General features: G+C 46.9%; 1 protein-coding gene across 6 annotated transcripts in view; it reads left to right on the forward strand.

Annotated features, from left to right (window-relative positions):
* Matn2 (matrilin 2) overlaps positions 1-24492 on the forward strand; it is a 142070-nt gene that overhangs the window by 92939 nt on the left and 24639 nt on the right. For 5 of the 6 annotated variants that reach the window (XM_021216544.1, XM_021216543.2, XM_029548254.1 and 2 more), the window contains 4 exons: positions 9721-9843; positions 13171-13293; positions 20092-20214; positions 20454-20576. In XM_021216544.1, coding sequence (XP_021072203.1) covers positions 9721-9843; positions 13171-13293; positions 20092-20214; positions 20454-20576 — 492 coding nt within the window. The remainder of the gene's footprint in view (positions 1-9720; positions 9844-13170; positions 13294-20091; positions 20215-20453; positions 20577-24492) is intronic. The other variant, XM_029548256.1, reaches the window with a different exon arrangement.

Here is a 24492-nt window from a genome sequence, read left to right on the forward strand (position 1 = left end):
AGGGACAAATCCAGCAGCACCGGGCCTTGTTAGTAGCTTTGAGGCATCACAGTCCCAGCTACCTGGTCATCACTCTCATGCTGGGAAAAAAATCCCAGTTCCTACACACTTCCAAAAAAATTAGTAAATTTTCTTAAAAGAAATCAACTCATTACATTTCAGTCTTTATAGAGCTATTTAAAGATGTATTTTTGGGGGGTTGGAGAGATGGCTCAGCAGTCCCTCCTTTTAGAACAAATTATATATATATATATATATATATATATATATATATATATATATATGTGTGTGTGTGTGTGTGTGTGTGTGTGTGTGTGTTTATAATCAAATTTGCTACTGTGGGGCTGGAGAGATGACTCAGTTGTTGGGAACGCTGCCTGTTTTTCCAGAGGATCCCAGTTTAATTACTAGCACCCACATGGTAGTTCACAACTGTCTGTAACTCCAGTTCTATGGGATCCAACACCCTCTTCTAGACTCCAAGAGCATCAGGCATGCTTGTGGTGCACAGACATGCAGACACACAAAATAGCCACTAGGTATTATTCTATTAGGAGTAGTAATAATAATCATTTATCCATTCAACCATATTAGTTGAGTAGCGACTGTGTGCTACATATAGCTGTAGACACATGGCTTACCTCTCAGTCCTAACACCTTAGAGCAGGAACTGTGAGACAAGGCAATGCCTGTGTCCCAGTGATATACCTCCTCCAACAAGGCCATATCTACTCCAACAAACCCATACCACTTAATCTTTCTAATCCTTCTCAAACAGTTCCATTCCCTAACAACTAAGCATTCAATTATATGAACCTCTGGGGGCCATTCTTTTTCAAACCTAAGAACATAAAAGCACAAGAATTTATGCATACAGATTTGAAAACCTATTACAAAAACCTGTTTAACAGATTAAACCAAGTAATGTACAGAATATTATACAGACATTAAAATGTTTTATACATGCAAATGATATGCTAAAATGCTCCTGATTTAATGCTATGTTGAATGATCCTAAAACTACAAAAACATAGCCGGGCGTGGTGGTGCATGCCTTTAATCCCAGCACTTGGGAGGCAGAGGCAGTTGGATTTCTGAGTTTGAGGCCAGCCTGGTCTACAAAGTGAGTTCCAAGACAGCCAAGGCTATACAGAGAAACCCTGTCTCGAAAAAAAAAAAAAAAACTACAAAAACATATCCATATGTGTACAGTATTAAAAGAGAGACCATTGAAATGGGTCAGTGCTTGTACAAGACCCTGATGATATGAGTTTAAGCTCTTTTTGCTGGGCGGTATTGAGGAGTCAGAGACAAGCAGATCTCTGTGAGTTCAAGGTTTGCCTGGTCTACAGGGTGAATTCCAGAGAAATCCTGACTCTGAAAAACAAAAAACAAAATCAAACAAACAAAAAAAGTGGTGGGGAAGCAATGAATAAACAGACAACAACAAAACTGCCTAAGAAAGACCTGAACAGACCACAGCAATAGACGTGAGAGTCTCGTGATGTCTCATCCATAGACAAAGAACTACAGGCAACTCATGATGCCGAGGGTGGGAGAACAGATCTTCCCCAGCGAAGAGCCCTAGTTGGTCATCTAATACTAAATGGTCAGCCCTGAAATCATCCACATAATAGCCACACTGAACAAAGTCAGCAAGATGTGTGGGAGAGATAACCCATTTGGAATGAACAATGGGGATTGTTTGACTGCAGAGGTGTCGATGTGACAAGGGAACTTTCCCTAGGCAGGTGCCCTGTCCTGATATGGTCTATAGGGTTAAGGCTGGGCCTCCCTAGGATCATCTGCATGCAGTGTCCTTCTCAGTCTCATCATATCTGGAGATGAATCTGACACCTTCATAAAAAGGGGGTCTAACATTATAGCATATCCAGCAAGAAGTGGTTAGCTCGACCAGAGTGGGTCTACCAGCTATGTGTGAGTCAGGAAAGATTCCAGAGCTGGGGACCCCTGCTGGGGGGGCTGGGGACTGGGGGAACAGTAGCTGCCAGTCTGAGTGAGGACTGGTGTTGGCGCAGGTTTGCCTGGTACAGGGCCTCCTCTTACATGTTTAGGGTTTGTCAAAACCCACAGTAACCAGTCTCAGGATTCTCGATTGTCCAAGTCAAGTCATAAGGTTGGTGTGGGTTTCTGGTCTCTGAATGGAGGCGTAGGCTGGGGGGCAGCAGTACACACAGCTAGTTAAAAACAGCAAACTTCAGACTGGGTTAATTTTAGCTTGAAAGGATTGGTGCCCCTATGAACTTTCCATTTCAGCAACGACTGTGAATTCAGGCAATTTTCTTCTGGGGAGATGGGATTAGCTGGTCTCACGTGGGTGTAGTGCGCCCAGGCAGTGATCCCATCCACTTTAACAGCTTTTGGCATGGTCAGCAAAATGACGTACTGTTCTTCCCACTGGGGCTCCAACATATTCTGGCTAAATCTCTTCACGTAGACCCAGTCTCCAGGTTGAAACTTGTGAAAAGGGTCTGCTTCATAGAGGGCACTCAATTTAGGCCAAACCTGCTCATGAGCCCATTGGGTTACTCTGACCTTAGTTATTAATTCATCATCTTCTAATTCTGCAATAGCTGTTGACTAAAGTTTAGGCATGATAAGAGCGGGGATACCATACATGATTTCAAAGGGGGTTAATCCCATCCGGTTAGGAGAATTCCTCAACCGATACAGGGCAAAGGAAAGGAATGCCACCTGGTCCCTGCCAGTTTCCATGGCTAATTTGGTCAAGGTCTCTTTTAATGTTAGATTCATCTTTTCTGCCTGACCTGAACTTTGGAGTCGGTATGCACAATGTAATTTCCAACCCCCAATAAATCTCGCTACATCCTGGCTTACCTTGGACACAAATGCTAGCCCATTGTCTGACCATTGTCATATGGGTAGGACATCTTCTAGCAACTTCTTAGCCACTACCTTTGCAGTTTCAGTCTTTGTTGGAATGCTTCTGTCTATCCAGAGAAGGTATTCATGAACATCAGTAAGTACTTGTAGCCGTACTTTCCCAGTTTGATTTCTGTAAAATCAACTTTCCAGTAGGCCCCCGGGCTCTTACCTCCAAGATGAGAGCCTGGATGTTTGGCAGTGTTGACACTATATTCTCAATAGTATTTTGCATGTCTCTGAAAGTCACTTTAGGTTGTCTCACTGCATCAGCCGTCCATCTCACTCCCATGTGGGTGACTCTGTGGATTTTCCTGAGGATAGATCTTGCCAGGGAAGTGGGTAACACTAGCTTACCTTCAGCCATTTGCCACCAGCCCTCTGAACACCAGCTCATGGGCTGATTCTTGGCCCATTTGATCTCTTCTTCCATATAGACTGGGCATTCCAGCAGGTTGGAGTTTGGCAGTTCTGGTGGAGTCACGGCTAACATGGAAGCAGCTGTTTCCTCTAGGGCCACCTCTTTGGTGGCTTTGGCGGCCAAGTTGTTACCTTTAGTCACTGCCATTATTCCTTTCTGATGGCCTGGACAGTGTATGATTGCCACTCTCTTTGGCAGCCAGAGGGCTTCAAGTAATTGTAGGATTTCATCTTTGTTTTTGATAGTTTTTCCTTCTGCAATTCGGAGTTCTTTCTCCTGGTATATGGCTCCAAGTCCATGAGCAGCTGCAAATGCATACTGGCTATCCATACAGATGTTGACAGCCAGTCCTTTCTCCATAATGAGGGCCTGGGACAGCACCATCAGTTCAGCCCTTTGAGCTGAGGTACCTGGGGGGGAGAGAGTGGGCCCAAATTACCTCCGTTTCCGTGGTCACTGCTGCTTCTGCTTTCCTCTGTCCCTCTCAGATGAAACTGCTTCCGTCTGTGAACCAAGTCCACTCTGCTCCTTGCAGAGATGAGACTTTTAGGTCAGGTCGAGTAGTGTGTACTTGGGCCAGGATTTTATGTTGTGGATAGCCCTGGGGCCAATTATGTTTGATGTTAATTCCATTCTCCTGTGAGTGGCTGTGAACAAGGACTGAGTCATCACTCAGGTGATTTCCTGTAAACCTGCCTCCCACCTTAATTTGTAAAATAAAGGAGAGAGCAGATAAAAGGGAAGGTGGAGTGGAAGGTGAGGGAGAGAGAAGAAGGAGAAAATGGAAGAGGGAGAAGACGCAGAGGAAGGGGAAGAAGAAGAAAAGCGAAGCAGAAGCGCATGGCCTGGAGAAACCACAAGTTGCAAGGGGTCTCATAGATGTGGAAGATGGTAGTGTAGCGGTAGATCTGCCCAGTCTAGGCGCACAGCATGTAATCATATTGACTGAGTCATGTTTTCATTGCCGGGGCATATTTGGGTTGGAGTTTTACTGCAACAATTTTACTGCATTGGTGTAGCGGGTGGTCCAGACCAGGGTCAGGGAGAAGGGTTGCAGGATTTAAGGACCGGTGGCTGGAAAGTAACTCAGCCACGGTTGATTAGTAAGAACTGATAATGAGTCATGCAGGTCGTGAGTCATGCAGATCGTGAGTCATGCAGATCGTGAGTCATGCAGATCGTGCGTCATGCAGGTCGTGAGTCATGCAGATCGTGAGTCATGCAGGTCGTGAGTCATGCAGATCGTGAGTCATGCAGGTCGTGAGTCATGCAGATCGTGAGTCATGCAGGTCGTGAGTCATGCAGGTCGTGAGTCATGCAGGTCGTGAGTCATGCAGGTCGTGAGTCATGCAGGTCGTGAGTCATGCAGATCGTGAGTCATGCAGATCGTGAGTCATGCAGATCGTGAGTCATGCAGATCGTGAGTCATGCAGACATTAATGAGCCACCTGTCAGGTGGCTGTTTGAGTACCCCTTTGACTGCATGGGGGTAGATTTGGATAAATTTTGTCCCAAAGTCAATTTATCTGCATCCTTAACCAATAATGCCTTAGCTGCAATGATGCACAGACTAGGTGGTCATCCTGCTACCACTGGGTCTAGTTTCTTTGACAGATAAGCCACAGGCTGTTTTCACGGTCCCACAGTTTGAATCAGGACTCCGTTGGCTACTCCTTTCCACTCATCAATGTATAATTGAAATGGTTTAGTGATGTCTGGTAGCCCCAAAGCAGGAGCTGACAGTAGGGCATGCTTTATTTTCTCAAAAGCCCTTTGATGATCTTAAGTCCAAACAAAGTCTTTGGCCTCTCTGGTGGCCTCATATAAAATTTGACTATTTCAGCCAAACCTGGAATGTCTGCAAAAGCCTGGGGATCCCAAGAACTCTCTTGCCTGTCTAGGGCTGGGGGAGGGGATATGCTGAGAAAAGTCTCTTTTCTTGCTGCGGAAAGTCACCACTGGCCATCCTTCGGGATTTAGCCAAGATAGGTGACCCCAGTCTTACAGAGCTCTGCCTTCTTGGCTGACACCTGATATCCCATATCCCCCAGAGCTTGTAGGAGATTCTGGGTCCCCTTCTTGTGTCCTCCTTTGGTTTCTGCTTCAATTAAAAGGTCATTTATAAGAAAAGACGAAATAAATAAATAAATAAAAGGTCATTTATATACTGCACAAGAGTTATATCTGGGTTATTGACTCTGTACTCACCCAGGTCCTCATGCAAAACTTCATCAAAAATAGTGGGGGAGTTCTTGTAGCCTTGAGGCAGATCCAGGTGAGTTGTCCATTAATGCCTCTTTCAGGATCATGCCACTCAAAGGCAAAGTATTTCTGGCTTTTGGGAGCCAAGGGTAAGTTGAAGAAAGCATCCTTTAGATCCAGAATGGAATACCACTTCTGATCTGGAGGTAGAGCTCAACAGGATATAAGGGTTAGGTACCACTGGGTGTATGCCCATCACCCTGCAGTTAACTTCCCATAGATCCTGTACAGGGCAGTAGTCATTGGACTTTGGCTTCTTCAGAGACAATAATGGGGTGTTCCAGGCTAACTGGCATGGCCTAAGGAATCCTAAGGCCAACAGTCTCAGATATTGGGAATGATCCCCTTCCATGCTTCTTGGGACATGGGATTTTGGCGGACCCATACTGGGTCTGCTCCTGGCTATGCTCTACAAATACAGGGGGTTGATGTTTTACCAGACCCGTGTCTCCAGTCTCTGCCCAAGCCTTGGGAAACTCTGCCAGCCAGGCATCCAGGTCTTTTTGAGGGGTGGCTGGTGACTCGTACAGTCTATACTCAGTCTCAGAGGCCAGGTCAAGTGTCAGCACCTGGACTGGCTTGCCATTCTAGTCCATTAGCCAGATTTTCCCAGGGTCAAAATGAATCTGGGCTCTCATTTAGGTTAATAGATCTCTCCCCAATAAGGGGAATGGGCATTCAGGTATCACTATAAAGGAGTGAGACACCCATCTCACTCCCAAGTCCCCAAGTCCACTGTCCTTTGGGTATTGTTTGGCATCTGTGGCTCCCTGGACCCAAGATTTTTTATTATACAATGACCCTTCAGCCTTTCCAAGCACTGAATGTTGGACTCCAGTACCTACCAGGAAGTCTAGAGGCTCCCCCCCCCACCTCCATTATAAGGGTTACCCTGGGCTCGGGGAGGGGGTCCGGCCCTGACTCCCTTCCTCAGCCTTCCTCTTCCTCAGTGACCATAGTCTTGTTTTGGGGCTTTTTCCTTGGGCATTCTCTGGCCCGGTGTCCTTTCTCCTTACAGTAATGGTTCTGACCTGAGGCCGGTAGGCATCCTTCGCCAGGCTCTGGCCGGGGGTCTTCTCTCCCTTCTGCAATGTTCCAGAGCTGGCGCTTCCTTTCTCTCTGGGTTACCATTGGCTAGCAGGAGTTCGGCTAGATCTCTGTTTAGTATCTTCCCGGTCTTATCTAGTTTCCCTGTTATGAAACACTTTCTCCTCAACCTCTACTAAATCTCTCAATGAATTTCCCCCTAGTCTTTCTAGTTTCTGTAACTTTCTTCCAATGTTCTGGCTGACTGATTTATAAATGTCAGCACCACTGTGTTAGAATTCTCTGTTTCCTCAGGATCTAAGTGTGTATAACGGTGGAAAGTGTCCATAATCCTCTCGATTATGGACGCTCTCATTATTTCTCTACCTGACATCATAAACTTTAGCCGGATTCATGGGTCGCTTGGCAGTTGCCCTGAGACTGGCAATAGACTCAAAGACGCTCCTTAACTGTCTCTCCCTGTTATAATCCCAAGCTGGTCTCCTGAGAGGGAAACCCTCGTCAATATCAGCTTGACTCTGAGTTGGAGTGCCGTAGGCACCTGGAACGTTCGTCCCGGCCTTCAGGATGATGCGTTCTTTTCTCCTCTGCTGTAAAGAGAATCTGCAACAATTGCTGACAATCATCCCGAGTGGGCTGATGGGTAAAAACGATGGTGTCTAATGAGCTCTTTAGGGTTGTCAAAGAACCTAGCATGCTCTCTTCTCCAGTTGTAAAGATTAGCCTTAGCAAAAGGCCAATACTGATGAGGTTAGTTTCCCTGTTCGTCAATTGGCCCTGTCGCTCTCAGGGGTAAGATAGTGGAATCTGCCTCTGATGCTACAGCCTGGGGCGGTGTCTTGTCATGCCTGTGGACTGGACCTCCCTCCATCTCCGAGGTGGACACTATTGGAACCTGGGGCACTCCTTCTGGGGGGATACACGGGCAGAAGTACAGCCAATGTAGGGACCACTGGCTCTGCTGCAGGAATCCCCTGGGGTGGAAACGCTAGGGATGGAAGTGCCTGGGCAGGTCCCCTGTGCAGGGGCACAGGTGGAAACTCCGGGAGTGAATATACCTGCACCGGTCCTGCCCGCATGGGTGGAAACGCAGGGAGCAGAAGCACCTGCACAAGTCCCATGTGCAGGAACACGGGGGGGGGGGGTCCCAGCCAAGGTAGGGGCCGCCGCCTTTGTTAGAGCTGGTGCCTGACTGTAAGGCAGTGGGAAAATGACTTCTTCTGGCGTACTGTCCTGTAAAATGGGATAGAGGGGCTTTGAAGACTTGGAGACTTCCTGCTTTGTCTTCTGCCATCAGAGGGGGCATGATTCCTGGGGGCTAAGTATCGTTGGTAAGGGACAATAAGAATGATTTCACCCAAGGTAGTGGGTTGGCAACCAAATCTTTCCAGACTACAATGTAGGGGACTTGTTTTGGATGTCCCTGCGCCTTCTGGAATACGTTGTCTTCCACCACTAGCACCGTGGGGAGATGGAAAGCCCCCTCTAGTGGCCATCCTACTCTGAAGGTAGGCCACTCGGATCTGCAATATGTGTGCATTTTCTTCTTTCTCACATCTACAGAGAGATTGTGAGCTCTGGTTTTCACTTCCTTAAAGTGAGCTAAAACAATGTTAAGAGGGTGGGAGGGAAGAGAGCAAGAGTTAACCTGTCCCATTGCGTCCATCACCATCCAGTATAACACGAGACTAAACACTACCAGAAACACCACTGACAAAACCACACGCATGAAATAGCCACATCGTGACTGGAAACAAAGATAAATCCAAGCACTAGGACTCACAGACTCTCACCTCGGAAAGCAGAAGTGAGGTGGATATGGAAGCAGATTGCTCGAGATCTCTCCCTGAGCACTTCCAACTGATGGTCGGGAACCTCATCCACCCTGGACCCGGGGTCAGGAACATCCTCCTACCCCTTACGGCCGTGACTGTCCAGCGCATCTGCTTTAGCCACTTCTTGCCACTTGCACTGCTACTCGAGGCTTTTTCTGATGCCAAAATACAGCCAGAAAGAACAGACATGAACAATGACCAATACAGAAACACTGACTTTCACCACACTCGCTCACTGGCTTTAGACTCTCTGGACTGCAGACTCCAGAGATCTGCTGGGGAATACCATTCAGATGAGCCCCCAAATGTTGTGTCAGCGATTCCACGGGACCCCCAGGAGAGCTCTAAGAACCACTGGGCCCAATGTAAAGAAAGAAGAGTCTATTTATTAAATTGAGCCAGACTCGGATCGTGAACCTTCCCACTGTGCAGGAGAGGAGTTCGACCCCAAGCCTAAAAGGCTTAGCATTTTTATACAGCATAGTCAGAGATTCTTTGGATTTTAGGGTGACAGGCGGTGACAAGGCAAGTCATTTTTCAAACACATTATCATTTGTTCAGGCGGCAAGGCAGGATCTCTCAACTGGGAGGGGGACTCTTCTGACCTGGGGAGTAACTTTATGGTGCTATCAAGAGCTAGTGTGTTTTTATGACTAGTCACAGCTGCCTGAGACCCCTGATTACCCTCCTTTTATCATAAAGTGGGGCCTAATCCCCCCAAGGATGTTTGGTTTTTGTTTCTTTCTCAAGGACAGGCACCAGCTGCACTGGGAAGTGCTTAGCCATTTATCAGTGAGAGTGCCAGCCTCAACAGCATGGAAGTGAGGGAGGCTGTCATTTCTCTATTCTCAAGCCGGCATCTGTGGTTTCTGGGGGGGGGGGTATTCGTTAGGGGGTGCCTCTCTGGAAACAAGGATAGCAATATCCTGGTGCCAGACTGGGTCCTCTCTGAACAACCAGGGAAGGGAAGGAAGCCTCGCGCTTGCTGCGGGAAGGAGCAGAAGGGAACTTCTGCGAGAGAATGCAGAAGCAGGCTGCCTGTGCCAATTCAAAATCAAATGTCAGAAAGATCTTTGAGATGAAGACATAATATCTTGATGTGGAAATGGCTTTTTGAAGAGGCTCTTCTGGGTCAAAATTGTAAGTTCTGTATTTTATACCCTTGGGTAAAATGGAGACTGAGAACCCATGAATTTCATGGCTGGCCATGCTGACTTATTCATGATTCCCAGAACCTTGCTTTCTTTCCAGGGATAGACTATTGTGCCTCTTCAAATCACGGGTGTCAGCATGAGTGTGTCAATGCCCAGACGTCCGCTCTCTGCCGCTGCCTGAAAGGTTTCATGCTAAATCCAGACAGGAAAACTTGCCGAAGTAAGTGGCCCTGGCCCATTCCTCCAAATGTTCCTCTCGGTTTTCCCTTCTTGACAGACCTTTAGCATCTTGTATTTGTAATAGATGTTTGTGTTTATTAACATCATTCTGCTCTTATTTTCCTTTTGTGTCAGCAGAACCTTTTGTGGGACATTTTTCTAGAAAATGAATAGATGGAATCTGGTCATGAGATTTGCTTAGCAACTTGGTCCATGCTGAAGCTGCTTCTTGAAATGAGGGTGCCCCTTACAAAGGGTTTGTGGGACCTTAAGGGAGAAAAAAGGCTGGGCATACAGATGTGACATCAAAGGAGCTGGTTTCTTCAAGTCTTACAAATGGGGCACTTGATGACCTCTGAGTGTGGGGACATTAAGGCTCTGTTCTCTTTGATAGGAAGGAAGGAGGAGGGTAATGCACTTGGCCACTGCAGCCGCTCTCAAAGGCAACAAAGCATCAGCAGGAGGGGGTGAGGAAGTCCATGTGACTCAGATGCCTGCCACCTGAAATACTGAGAGGTAGCCAGCAGCTGGGGCATCTACTCTAAGCCAGACCTCTAGGCTACATCCGTAGTATCTGCAGATACATGCATATACACATAAACACACACACACACACACACACGCACGCACCCACACACCAGACTTTTCCTGAAGGACACCAGAATGGAAGTCCTACCAGGAAAAAGTGCTTGCCTTTTTACATCATGGAATCCTCAGCAACTCAGAGTGCTTAGCTCATGTGGGTTGAGTACAGACTTGTGGAATAGATTATGTATGAAGGAATGAGTGATGGAGCTGCTTTAAGATACATCAACCTGGAGAAATTACAATATAAATGGAATTTCCTGATCCTTGTTTGTGATTTCCTCACCATGGCATATGTAGAATTCACTGGAATTTCTGATTAGTGGTATATTTATTTCCTTCCTTTCTCCCTCCCTCCCTCCCTCCCTCCCTTGATGTTATTCGCTGTTTGGCTTGTTTTAAGACAGACTCTGGCTGTGTGGTACAGGCTGGTCTCAACATCGCACCTACCTCCCTTTAACCTCTGAGGGCTGGGCACAATGCATGCTAGGACGTCTCCCTGTGTGCTGCACCTGCTACTTCTTCCTAGTCCCCATGTGCTACATGGCAAGACTGTACCATGCACTTCTTTGTGGGTCATATGTGGGACTGACAAGTCCCATCCCGCTTATGGCACAGACTAAGTTCCATACTCTTTCTAAAAATTATGAGACTTTGTGTGGTTACAGAGCCCATGTTTTGAAACTGAACTTCTCTTACAATTCCTACCACCACGCCTGGGTACAAACCCTTGAAACAGTCACGTATTACAGGCGAACTTGAACGAAGAGATTCAAACTGGGAAGACAATGAGGTGGAGTATTTCCGTTAGAACACACACCTAACAGTACGTTGGATGGCCAGCTCCATGGTTTAGCTGCTCCCTTCTGCTCTGCTGACCCCTTTCCCTAGGGATGAATGGCGAGGGGCTGACTGCACTGTAGGAAATCAGTACGATATCATGCTTCCTGTGTTACTAACAAGGTAGAAAATGGAAACAAATCAGGCACGTAGCCATTGATGGAGACTTTGCTTGAGATTCTGCATCTCTTGCCAGTCCTCTAAGATTCCCTTGGCTTAGGCCCCTCCCTCCACACACTGCTAGAGGCTCCTGAAGAGGAGAAGCCTCTCAGGCAGCCATTGCACAGATCATCAAGGGAGATGTACTGAGAGAACAGGGTGGGAGACCCACTTAAGGACCCCAAATAGGTTCTTTGCTAGGCTGCGGCCCTGCCAGAGTCCCCAACACTCATATGCATGTGTTTGATAGTGACAGCTCCATTTCCTCTGCAGCCAGGTACCCTGCTTTTGTACCCAGAAAAAAAAAACAAAAACAAAAAACAGATTATTTTCCTAAGATCTGGTGACTTTATTGTCCCATCTATAAATCTTCCTCTTCCTCTTTCTCCTCCTCCTCCTCCCCCCTCTTCCCTCCTTCTTCTTCTCTTCCTCCACCTCCCCCTTTCTCCTCATTATATTTTCTGTCGTCTTTGCTGTGAGCCTAGGCCTGGACCTCTGAGATCTGTCTGTCAGAGATGCCCTTAATGCTTGCATTCAGTCCTGGATTGTGGCAGGCAGCTGGGAGTGGGAGGAAGTGCTTATGGCCTCTCTAGAGCATTCCATGCAGAGGAAAGCAAAGGAACTGACTCAAAATCTGAGGTTTATAATTAGGAATCTAAGATCTCAAAAATGTTCTGAGCCGTAGAACGCTGGGCCATTTACATGTAACAGGAGGCTGGTGGTGACTTTCAAATCTAATTTTAAAAAAAAATCTGTTTCAAATGAATTCAGTATCATCTGATTAAACTGGGGAAGATACTTTGAGGCAACGTCATACAGGAGGAAAGATCCCTGGCCAGTCCTCGTCTGCTGCTGGAGAGTGCTGTTGTCAATTGCAGAATTGCAGACATTCATCATGAAGGTCGTGGTGCAGAGCCTGGAATGCCATCAGGGTCTGAGGCTGAGAAATTGCATTGTGACCCAGATGTGGGCTGTGAGATTCTCAATTCTGATGCTCACACTGGGGCTCATCGTAGCTGGAATAGCATCCTTAAAAGCCAGTGTGAGTTTCCCAGTTAGTGAGTCTGAGGGCCAGGCTGGGAACTGCCATCCACATCAGCTACATCACTCAGGCTATTTTTACTGCTCTGGACCTGGATTTCCTTAGTGAGGAGTTTAGACACTCTGCTTCAACATTTTTAACCTTTGTGGGCTTTCTGGAATTTCTTTCCCGAGTCATCTGGTATTGTGACTTGATGTGTGGGGTTATTCACCATTCCTGTTTTCGATCTGACCTTTAGTCGCCTTGAACTCTTCACCGAATTGACATACATAAAGGATATTATGTGACAGTTCTGGCATGTGTCTTTGGCATACCAGACCCTACTAGATGAAGTTACATCCATTCCTCACCCTTTATACTGCTCCTCAGTTTACGGTTTAACCAGCAGAGCAGTACACAGAAGGCATCAATAACCTCACCTCATTTCTTGGCATCTTTGGTGTCTAACAGTCCTGATTCTTTTTTGCTGTGTCTCCAGAATGCAAACCCTTGTAGGCCAGGCCTTGGTAGTGTTCACATTCATATTGGTATATCTAGCTTAGGGCCTGGCCCTTAACTGGCAAATGACTGACTGAATGATAATTCCCAGCTTGCCTCAGCAAGCGGTATTCAGCAGCTCTTTCCAGGGACTGTGGGAACCCTGGAGCCCATCCAAATAGCCTCATACAGTCTGAATGGGGGGTCTTCACTTTCTCTCCTCAGGGATCAACTACTGTGCACTGAACAAACCAGGCTGTGAGCATGAGTGTGTGAACACAGAGGAGGGTCACTACTGCCGCTGCCGTCAAGGCTACAATCTGGACCCCAATGGCAAGACCTGCAGCCGTGAGTGTGCCCCAGGGGTGTGAGTGCCGATGGAGTGGAGACCAACCATTCACCATCTTTTGGGCTCATTAGCATCCATACCCTTCCAGAGCTTCTAGGTTTCTTGCAATTTACAAACCATCAAGTGTCACTGTTAGTACTACCCACTTCAAACATTGAGTTGTAATGATCAAGAGAATCCATATGGGGGCTAGAGAGATGGATCAGTAGTTAAGAGCACTTGCTGCTCTTGTAGAAGACCCAGATTCTGTTCCCAGCACCCACCTAGTGGCTCATAACTGTAACACCAGTTCAGGTGATTCAACACCCTCTGATCGCTATGGATACCAGGTATACATATAATACACACACATACATACATACATACATACATACATACACATACAGGCAAGATTCTGATACACATAAAATACATAAATCTAGATGAAATTTAAAGAGAGTTAGTATATGCTAAGTACAGTGGTGTACACTTAACAGTCTCAGCACTCAGGAGGCTGAGGCAGAGGATGGTGAGTTCAAGGCTGGCATAGGCTCTAGAGCAAGATGTCATCTCAAAAAGTTAGAAGAGAACAAGATAGGGGTTGGGGATGGAAATAAATAAATGTGTAGGGTTTGTGGTGGTTTGAATATGCTTGGCCCATGGACTGGCACTATTAGGAAGTGTGATCTTGTTAGAGGAAGTGTGTCACTTTGGACATGGGCTTTGAGGACCTCCTTCTAACAGTCTGGAAGCCAGTATTTTCCTGACTGCCTTCAGATCAAGGTGTAGCTCTCTCAGCTCTTTCAGCACCCTGTCTGCCTGGATGCTGCCATGCAGCATCGTGCTATGATGAAACTAAACCAGTCAAATTAAGTGTTGTCCTTTATAAAAGTTGCCTTGGTATGATGTCTCTTCACAACAGAGGAAATCCAAACTAAGACAGAAATTGGTACCAGGGATTGTGTTATCACTGTGATAGGCCTGACCATGTTTTTGTTTGGAGGAATGTGGATTTGGGGACGTTAGATTTGGAATGCCATGGAATGTTTTAAGAAGGACTTAATAGGCCATTCTAGTAGAACTATGGAAGACATTGGTATTGAGGTGATTTGAACTCTGGAGATCATTCTTATGATGTTTTGGTATGATGTTTTGGTGAAGAATGTTGCTTTTTGCCTTTATCCAAACAGTCTGCCTGAGGCTAAGGTGAAGAGATTTATATTTATTGAATTGACAAAAGAAATCTCAAATAAAGTCCAGTATAGACTCTGTCCTCTGGTTTACTTTCATGAAGAACATTTTGATCAAGCATAACCAGCTTAGAAAGGAAAAATACAAAATGTGTGGTTCAAAGAGTAAAGAAGTACCAGGAAGTAGAATGTAGCTAAACCCTGTGTTCAAGGATATTAAATGGAATTAAGGAAGTGGCCACCTCCACGCAAGATCCCACCCAGCTAAACTTATATATTTGCAGTTGTATGAGGGAGGGTTATATCACGTTAGGTGTTATTCTGACCTGGTTATTGTTTTCATTTGGACATAGGAGGTGTGATTGTGTGTCAAATTGACAAGGGATGGATTGTAATAACTATTCTCAGTTTTCAACTTGATTAAGGTCTATAATGAAAAGCTTAGGTTCAGGCATGATGGTATACACCTTTAATCCCAGGAGACAAAGACAAGCAGATCTCTGAGTTCATGGCCAGTCTAGTACAGAACAAGTTCCTGGTAAAGAGAAGTTTAAGTACAGTTGTGGTGGCACACACTTTTAATCCCAGCATTCAGAAGACCAAGTCTGAGACTCTTGAGTTCAAAGTCAATATACAGAGCAAGTTCCAGGACAGCCAAGTTTAGGCAGTGAGGAAGTTGAAAAAGAGAAAGCTGGCAGTACAATAAGAAGGCCATGTTCCAGCCACAGCAAGCAGCAGAACTTGGCAGCTTTGACCATGTGGCTCTGGCTTTATAGTCAAGAATAGAAGAGTCTACTGGGACAAGTGATGCTGGTTAGCTGGAACTAAGAAGAGAACAGCATCTCGGAAATGTTTTCTGAGAGCACAAAGAAGCTATGCTCCAGAGATAGATAGCCAAGGTTGTACCTTGTGTTGCAATTGGACTTGGTAATGCGTAAGAATCACCCAGGTGGTACTGGTTTTGAAGGCATGGAGGGGTCCTGGAGAGCAGCTGAGGATTGGCACTGTGAGAGGCCATGGTAGGCCATTGGTGAAGGTGCAGCTTCAGATGACCCAGGACTGAAAGGATCACACAAAGAAGTTGAGCCTTGGCACGATAAAGAGAGTCTATGAGAAGCTATTGGTGAAGTCTAGTTGCAACAGAGGATCCCAGTATATTGGAGATGCCAGTATCATGGGATGACCACCAAGAGCAGCAACATCAGTGGAGTAGAATCAACCAGATCCTAGAGTTAGTTTTCTACAGAGGACAGGGTTGGAGAAGTGACCCAAGCCCTTTGGAAGAGTTGGGAAGAACATGTGTGGGTCCGAGACATTGGAACAAGAATCTGTAAAGTTGAAGTTGCCTTGAATATCCCAAGATGTTAGAGATGTAAGAGCTATGGGATACCTGCTGAGGAAACCTGCTAACAGGGAGTTGAACCAGCCCAAGAGAAAAAAGTTTGTTGCTGTCAATAAAGATGAATAGAGTTGGAGATTTGAAGAGCAATTTGACTTCAGACATGGAGACACAGAATTTGGAGTTTGCCCAGCTGGTTTTTTTGTCTTATTTCAGGCCAGTATTTCCTCACTATGATGTTTTAGAATAGTATCATATATAATATGATGTTGGAGGTATGTGATCTGCTTTTTGATTTTGAATTTATAGGAGATTACAGTTAAGTGATTAGGTGAATCTCAGAAGAGACTTTGACCTGCTTACATTGTTGAGACTGTTATAGACTATGGTGACCTTTGAAGTTGAACTAATTTTGTATTAAGCTATGGCTAGGTATGACTCACATAGATTCATGTGTTGAACAAGCCCATGGGGGTTAAGACACGGAATGTGGTAGTTTGAATACACTTGGCCCAAGGAGTGGCACTATTATTGGAGGTGTGGCCTCGTTGGAGGAGGTGTGCCCTTGTTGGAGGAGGTGTGGCCTCGTTGGAGGAGGTGTGGCCTCGTTGGAGGAGGTGTGGCCTCGTTGGAGGAGGTGTGGCCTCGTTGGAGGAGGTGTGGCCTCGTTGGAGGAGGTGTGTGACTTTGGTTCTGGACTTTGAGACTTCCTAGATGCCTGGAAGACAGTCTTTTCCTTCAGATCAAGATGCAGATCTTTCAGCTCCTCCTACACCCTGTCTGTCATGTGTCCTGCCATAGTGAAATTGTAAGCTAGCCTCAATTAAATGTTGTCCTTTATAAAAGTTGCCTTGATCATGGTGTCTCTTCACAGCAATTGAAATACAAACTAAGATAGGGGGTTGAGGGTGTAGCTAAGTCAGTAAGTAGAATCATAACTTTGCATGCACAAAGCTATTGGTTAGATCCCAGCAAGAATAAAGCTGGGAGGAGGCATGGGGGGAGAGAATGGAGGGAGGGAGGGAGAGAGAGAGAGAGAGAGAGAGAGAGAGAGAGAGAGAGAGAGAGAGAGAGAGAGAGAGAGAGAGAGGGTGTAGGCTGCTTAGAACAGGACTGCTAGCTGCTATTAGTCTTTGCTACTAAAAGCATTTGCTAAGTCAGATAGACCTGAATTCAAATCTAAGCTCTGTCACATTCTATATATGTGATTTGGACAGATTGTTCTCTCAGTTTTGATTGCCTATTTTTAAAAGTTAATAGTATTGATTTCCCCAGGTGGTGTGGGGGAATAATTGAAGCCATTTCAATCTCGTGGTCTAGTGCCTGGTTTATGATAAACATAATACTAGATAAAAGAAAATAGTCCATATCACCAAGCCTGTGAAAGTGACTAATGGCCAGTACCAGGTTGGGACAAGAAGCCAGAAGGGGTATACGTTGGAAAACTTTGGACTACCCAGGCTAATGTGAGGGGAAAACAGGGCAACATGGGAATTTTGTGAAGTTGTTCCCTTATTTCCTTCTATTGGACCCACAACAAACTTGGTGACATAAACATATGAGAACTTTCAGATCTTGCCAGCTGGATGGGCCCGTCCCTTTTTTTTTTTTTTTTTTTTGAGGTACGGTCCCAAGCCAGCAGAGGCTAAGAGTATGTGGGGGCTGTGATGGTGACCATGACACACTGAGAGCTGAGGCTAGTGGCACTGGTCTACATAAGAATCATTCCTTTGTGCTTTGCAAACAGTACACTATGTATCTGCTTGGCTCTGCAGCAGGAGAGTGAGAAGCATGCAACTGTTGAACATTTGGACCCTCGACTGCCAGGAGGGGAAGTTTCACAGCTGAAGTATGAGATACAGGGCCAGCCTGGGGGGACCTCATCCTTCTCTGTCTTAGGAGGGAAGGAGATTTGGTGTTCTAAGCATGATCCCAGAAGTCAAGGGGATTTTGAATGAAGAGGTTGATGCAAAAGTCAGCACTGCGCTGACTTCCGACTGTCACTGGGTCCTGAGCTGAGGTGGAAGGAGAAGGAGATCTTTGTTCAACAAGAAGACGCCTGGTTCATGGAGGTGCCAAATCCTGCCTCCTTCTCAGCATGTGTAGGTTTGGCTTGCCGCTGGCCCTGGTAGTAATCTGAAACTTCACTGAGTCTACCTTAGACATCAAAGAATCCTGGGTCCCTGACTCTCTCAGCATGCCTTGGGGAATCTAGAAGCTCAGATGTGAGCCCAGAAGAGATGGGGGGTCTTTATAAGATTTGTCAATATTTAGAACATATAAACCAAGCTGTTTCTGCCCAGACGTCCTCAGGGAAACTCATGGGGTTCTTAGAGAGTCCCAGGCATGACAGCAGCCAACCCTTCTGAGGTACTCATTCCATGCAGGCACAGTGGTGAGCACCTTCAACACCCTAGCTCTCACATGCTTCCCGACAGTTCTGCCTGGTAAATGGCAGTTCAGGATAAGAGCATGAGCATTCAGCTCCTGAGACTCTGGAAGTTTACAGGAGGTTTGCCTGCCAGTGGACTGTTGCAGAAGGCACTAGTCCTCAGCCATGCAGAGTGAAAAGGCTTACTTCTGTGGGCTGTCGTGAAGTCAGTCCGCAGTGTCTGTCCAGCTGATGGGGGTTACATTTTCTCCGTTCAGTAAATCTGGGTGGCAGCCCATGGGACTCTATGTGGGAGCTCTCCACCATAGCTGTGCGTTACCTGGCTTTCCACTCTCCACCATAGCTGTGTGTTCCCCGGCTTTCCACTCTCCCTGCCCAAGGACCAGCTGCATGGTGTTTAGGTGCCAGAAGAGGCCACACAGGCAGCTGAAGCTTTTGTTTCTTGTCTGAATCTGGATGTCCTGATTAAGAGAGGTTTTGTTTTGTTTTAATTGACTTTTTATTTTCAAATAGAAGTGAATTACACAATAATTCTGGTTGTCTTATGCCAGCCCCTGGAGGCTTTGGATGGGTCATCTCCTCTGACTCTGACTGCACTATTACCAGAAAGTAACCACCAGGTATCTAAGGGAGATAACCCAGTTAATAAAGTGGTTGCTTTGCCAGCCCGGGGTCTGAGTCCTACATGCAGAGCCTGGGTAAGAGTGGAGGTGTGACAGTGTGCATCGTGATCCCAGCACTGGAAACAGAACAGGGTAGGCTTGGACTTTTTTTCAAAACCTGTTTTAGTAAAGGTTCTTAAATGCTTCAACCTCCCCTCTAGCCCACCAACCAAAGGTAGGGGAGAAGAAAGGTTAGCAGGAAATGGGAGGTGTGGACCTGCTCAGAAGTCGTTCTTCTGGGTGGTTCCCAACATTCATCAGTAGCAGCGGGTCGATCCAGAAGAAACCACAAGGCTCTGTCGAATCAGCACGAGTCCTCTAGAGTCTCAGGAAGCACTTGGGGTACCATGAGAAGCTCTTTGGTTCTTTTCCCTCTACGAAGTCATGCCAAGTAAAGATCAGAAGATCAGCTAAGACCTGCAAACTGTTACAAGGTGAACTGATGCAAGAATCTGCCGGGCTCTCTCCAAACATCACAGTGTCCTCTCATGTGTCTGCTTCAACAAAACATACTCTCATAAGACAGCTTCCAGAAAAAACATCACATGACACAACTGAGTTTCCAAATAAACTGGGAATTTCCACTTCAGAAAGGCTCCTGTTAGCCAGCCATGTGTGAGCACACAGAGTCAAGGGAGGCATAAAAAAGAAAAGGGACTGCTATCACCCCGGATCAGGAGGTCACAGCACAGAGAGGCTAAGTGTGACTCACACCCACAGCAAGGACATGGGAACCAGCCTTGACCCAGTGTGCTTCTCTGATGCTGGGATAACCTCTGTGACCAAAAGCTGTTTGGAGAGGAGACAGTTTGTTTCAGTTTACACTTCCAGGTAACAATTTATGACTGAGGGACCTCAAGGCAGGAACTGAGCCAGAGACCACAGAGGAACGCTGGTTACTGCCTTGCATCCAGGTCCATATTCAGCTTGCTCCCTTATACCACTCAGGACTACCTTCTCTGGGGTGGCACCATTCACAGTGGGCATCAATCAAATCAAGGACATGCCACACATTCCCACAGGCCACTTTGGGGGAGGCAATCTCTCAACGGAGACTTTCTCATCTCAAGTGACTCTAGGTTTGTGTCACTGGCATGGAGCAAGGCTAATATCTCAGCAAGCATGGTTCCTTCCCTGTGGCTGCTGTTGCTGCCAGAAAGGCTTTGCTTAGCCTTGCTCAATGGTGTGTTGGCACCTCAGTCCCTTTATGTTTTCCTATTTTGTGACCATTGCAGGGGTGGACCACTGTGCACAGCAGGACCATGGCTGTGAGCAGCTGTGCCTGAACACGGAGGAGTCCTTTGTCTGCCAGTGCTCAGAAGGCTTCCTTATTAATGATGACCTCAAGACCTGCTCCAGTGAGTTCCCCTTTCACCTCTCTATAGGGAAGGGCTCCCAACAGAAGTACGTGTATAGACAATGCAGAGAACAGCATGTTCTCCTCTGCCCCTTTTTCTCCCCCAGGGAGACTAAGGGGAAATCTTCTGGGGGTCACATGCTTTCAATGGCAATAAATAAACAGTTACTCGATTCCCATCATAGCCATGAAGGCTTGCTGAGACAGGCTCAGGGACCTCACTTGGCTTTGGTCTTACAGGGGCAGATTACTGCTTGCTGAGCAACCATGGTTGTGAATACTCCTGTGTCAACACAGACAAATCCTTTGCCTGCCAATGTCCTGAGGGTCATGTGCTCCGAAGCGATGGGAAGACCTGTGCAAGTGAGTCTCATTACCCTTAAGACCCTGGGACAGACAGGCTCAGCACAGGCCCTCATGGATGCCAGTGGGTTGATGACACTGGCATGTACCTGAGCATCCTCCTTCAGATTTCACTGGGCCCCTGGTGATGTGTGTGCCTACATCTTGAAGCCACTGGTGTTCCTGCCCAAACCTCCTTCCCACGCCCCTAGAAATGGCTCTGCTATCTCCATGTTCCTTGTTAGCATTAGGAAACAGTCCCTCGTTTTTGGTGTGCTGTAGTGGTTTGAGTTATGGTTTGTTCAAAGCTATGTTCAAATTTAGTTGCTATTATGATACGTTTGAGACATGGCAGTTTTCCAGGGTGATTGTGCTGGTGGGAAGGGTTAATGCCTTTCTCGTGGGAGTCGACTGATTACGGAGAATGAGCAGTTATAGTGTGGGATCAATCCCTGTCCCCACCTCTTGTACATAAGTCCTCACTGTGCTTTCCCACAGTGAGATGAAGCAGGATGAAGTCCTAACTTCTTACGCTTCTATTCTTCCTCGTCACTCTATCCATGTGCTGTGATATGACTCCAGAGCACAGACTAAGAGATACTCTCAGCTCTACCCCTCGCCAGTCACACCTGGGACCCACAATACAGAGACTTGCTGGCTGCCAGCTGGCTGCATGCCAGGTGCTTAGCACTGTGCTAAGCTCTCACACTCCAAGGACAGATGCTATCACACTCCAAGGACAGATGCTATCACACTCCAAGGACAGACGAATTGGCTGCAGCTCAGATTCAGGGAAGAGTCCAAGATGGCCCTCTACTAAGTAAGGTCTCAATCTGTGTGGGAGCTCAGTTAGCTCTGAAAGGGAGATGTCTGAGGAATCTTTTGCCTTCCCTGAGCCCTGTCACCTTAGCACAAGGCCAGGTTGGCAGTGATATTATCTAGGTATATGTTTACTTGTAGCTGGCTTTAACTCCTTTCTCCATTTAAACAAACAACCAAATGATAAAATTCCAGGCTGCATTGCTTCTCGACCTTTTGGCTAAGATCAAGTGTAAAATTCCAGGCTGCTTCACTGGGCAGTGGTGATAAATGCTTTAATCCCAGCATCAGGAGGCAGAGGCAGGAGGATCTCCATGAGTTTGAAGTCAGCCTGGTCTACAGAGCCAGTTCCAGGACAGCCAGGGCAACGCAAAGAAACTGTTATGAAAAGCCAAAACACGAAACAAAACAAAACTATTTCCTCATCTCTTCCACCGGAGAATGTGTGCTTTCTGCCCACTGGAGAATGTGGTGCTTTCTGCCCACTGGAGAATGTGTGCTTTCTGCCCACTGGAGAATGTGTGCTTTCTGCCCACTGGAGAATGTGTGCTTTCTGCCCACTGGAGNTCTGCCCACTGGAGAATGTGTGCTTTCTGCCCACTGGAGAATGTGTGCTTTCTGCCCACTGGAGAATGTGTGCTTTCTGCCCACTGGAGAATGTGATGCTTTCTGCCCACTGGAGAATGTGTGCTTTCTGCCCGATGCTACAATTCCCACATAGAGCAAGGAGAACTAAGAACAGTCTGAGAGAAAGGGTAAAGATGGAAGCAAAGACGGTGAGAGAAAGGGTAAAAATGGAAGCAAAGATGGTGAGAGAAAGGGTAAAGATGGAAGCAAAGACGAGAGAAAGGGTAAAAATGGAAGCAAAGACGATTCTTGCTTTCCCTGGCTCCCGCCTTTCTGATTATCAGACCAAGTTCTTGGCCCCCAGCACAACTGAAGGTACAGCAGTCCTCCTCCTCTGTCTGTGCTGTCAGTTCATGTGGACAGCTGAGCTTTCTGCACAGCTGCACTACCATCGCTGTGCTTCCTGTGAGAAATGCTTTCCGTGTTTGGACTGGATTCCTGGATCTTGGCACGGAGGTTATCCATGTTGCTGCTTGCTTGTTGATCTCTGCCCAGCTGCCTCACAGACTGCTGCTACAGCCAGTTCTAATAGGCCCGGGCACTGGGGGTGTGGGAAAAGGGTGAATATGTTAAATACCATCTATACTTGCCTGCCTTCTAAAGCCAGATGTGAGGGGATTATGGGTTATTTCCCTCATTTGTTTTCCTTGCTCTGATAAGCAAGAGCCAAGGGTGAGATGACCGCAGGACTTCCTTCGTCCTCCTGCCCTCGCCTAACCAGGCTTTTGCTTTCACTGTCCTTAAACCTTGCCTGTTTTCTCAGTTAAAGTGTGTTTGTAACTAAGGGAATGGTGTCATCGTCTATGTGAGTTTAAGTCCAGCAGGGTCTAAATAAAGAGCCAACATCAGTACAAGTGAGCTTTATTTGGGCGGTTCTGAGAACATGTGAGATAACCTGATGGGTTACCACATACCTCAGAACGCACGGGACAGAAGCATTTTGCCCGGCAGAGCCGTTCCCCTAATTGAAAACTTTCTGTCTGCTCTCAAGTGGTTCCATGCAGCTGCTCCATCCTGTAATCAAAGCCTGAGTTTTCACTGTGGTCACATGCGGTGAGGATAAGCGGGCCCCAGCCCCATGCCAGATGGTACAGAGCCAGATAACACGACTGTACCTTCTTAGGAAAGTCTGGTGGACTTTACAAAAGTAAGCCCGGGTCTGCCAGACCTTTCTCAACACATGAAGGGTTCCTCAGCCTTTATTAGACCCTTGACAACAGATGGTCAGAAGAGCCTATCACTCATTCTGGAAGGTGCTGAAGTATAGAACGAAGTCCAAGTTCCTGGGTCAAAGCAGGTACCGACTGGCAGGAAGCCTTCCCTCTCTTACTCTCAGGCCTCTGATGCCAGGTTCTCGCTGGATGGCTTGGGATTGAGCTGAGGGCAGGAAATACGGAGGCTTCTTATAGGTGGATTTCTGAGTTCGAGGCCAGCCTGGTCTACAAAGTGAGGTCCAGAACAGCCAGGGCTACACAGAGAAACCCTGTCTCAAAAACAAACAAACAAACAAACAACAAAAAAAGGAGGCTTCTTCTTCCAGCCGCAGCCCAGGGGCCTCTTTCCCTCACTAGAATGCATTTCCCCTAAATGCAACTCGTACAGACTCAGCTTGGTGCCCAAGAAGACCCCCCAGACACAGTACAAACGGAGTGCTCAGCCCGCAGCCTTCAAGCCCTTGGGAGTCAGAGTCACAGGCCTGGTCTTACCTGGAGTTCCCAGGGCCCAGTCTAGCAAAGTGAGATGAATGGGTTAGCAATGAACAGAGACCATCTAGGTCTCCTTCGACTCCACTCCACGCTGTCACCTGTAATGGCTCCCTATTGCCTCCCAGAAAAAAAAAAATCAGTAACAATCCTTGACTAGCAGTGTGGGAGAGCCCCTGTTCCACCTGTGCTTCAGCTAGCCCCTCCCACCTTGCGAACAGAAACCCAGTCTATCACCAGAGTCAGCCCCATGGAAACTTTCTCCTCCCTAACCACTGAGAGCCACACTCCTCCTCCCATTCCCTGTGCACCTGTGTACACATGAGAGAAGAAACACAGGATATAAAGAGTATGGATCTGGGATCCAAAGACCCAAATTCACATTTCTAACTTGGACAAGAAAGCCGGCCCTTCCTGTGTGTCTGCTCACCTTTAATCTGGGAATGATTATTCCTGCCTTTCAGGGTCCCTGTGTGACACAGAAACATATATTCAGAGACATGTTTTAAAAATGTGTAGTGGACCTTAAACCATGTGGCTCCCCTTTTAGTTAAGGTCTCACTCCTCAGCTTTAGCCTGTTGTTCACTAAGAGACCAAAAGAGATCCCTGTATTGCTCTCTGGAGACCTATCTCTCAGGACTGGTCCAGGCACACTCTCCTTGCAGGCCACAGAGATGCCTCCTCCAGAAGTTAGCAAGCTCAGGATTCACACACTGTCCTAGGAGAGGCCTTCTTTCCAGCTGTGGAGGAGCAAGCTCAGGATTCACACACTGTCCTAGGAGAGGCC

The sequence above is a fragment of the Mus pahari genome, chromosome 17, assembly GCF_900095145.1.
Source record: "Mus pahari chromosome 17, PAHARI_EIJ_v1.1, whole genome shotgun sequence".
In the NCBI taxonomy this organism is placed as follows: Eukaryota; Metazoa; Chordata; class Mammalia; order Rodentia; family Muridae; genus Mus; species Mus pahari.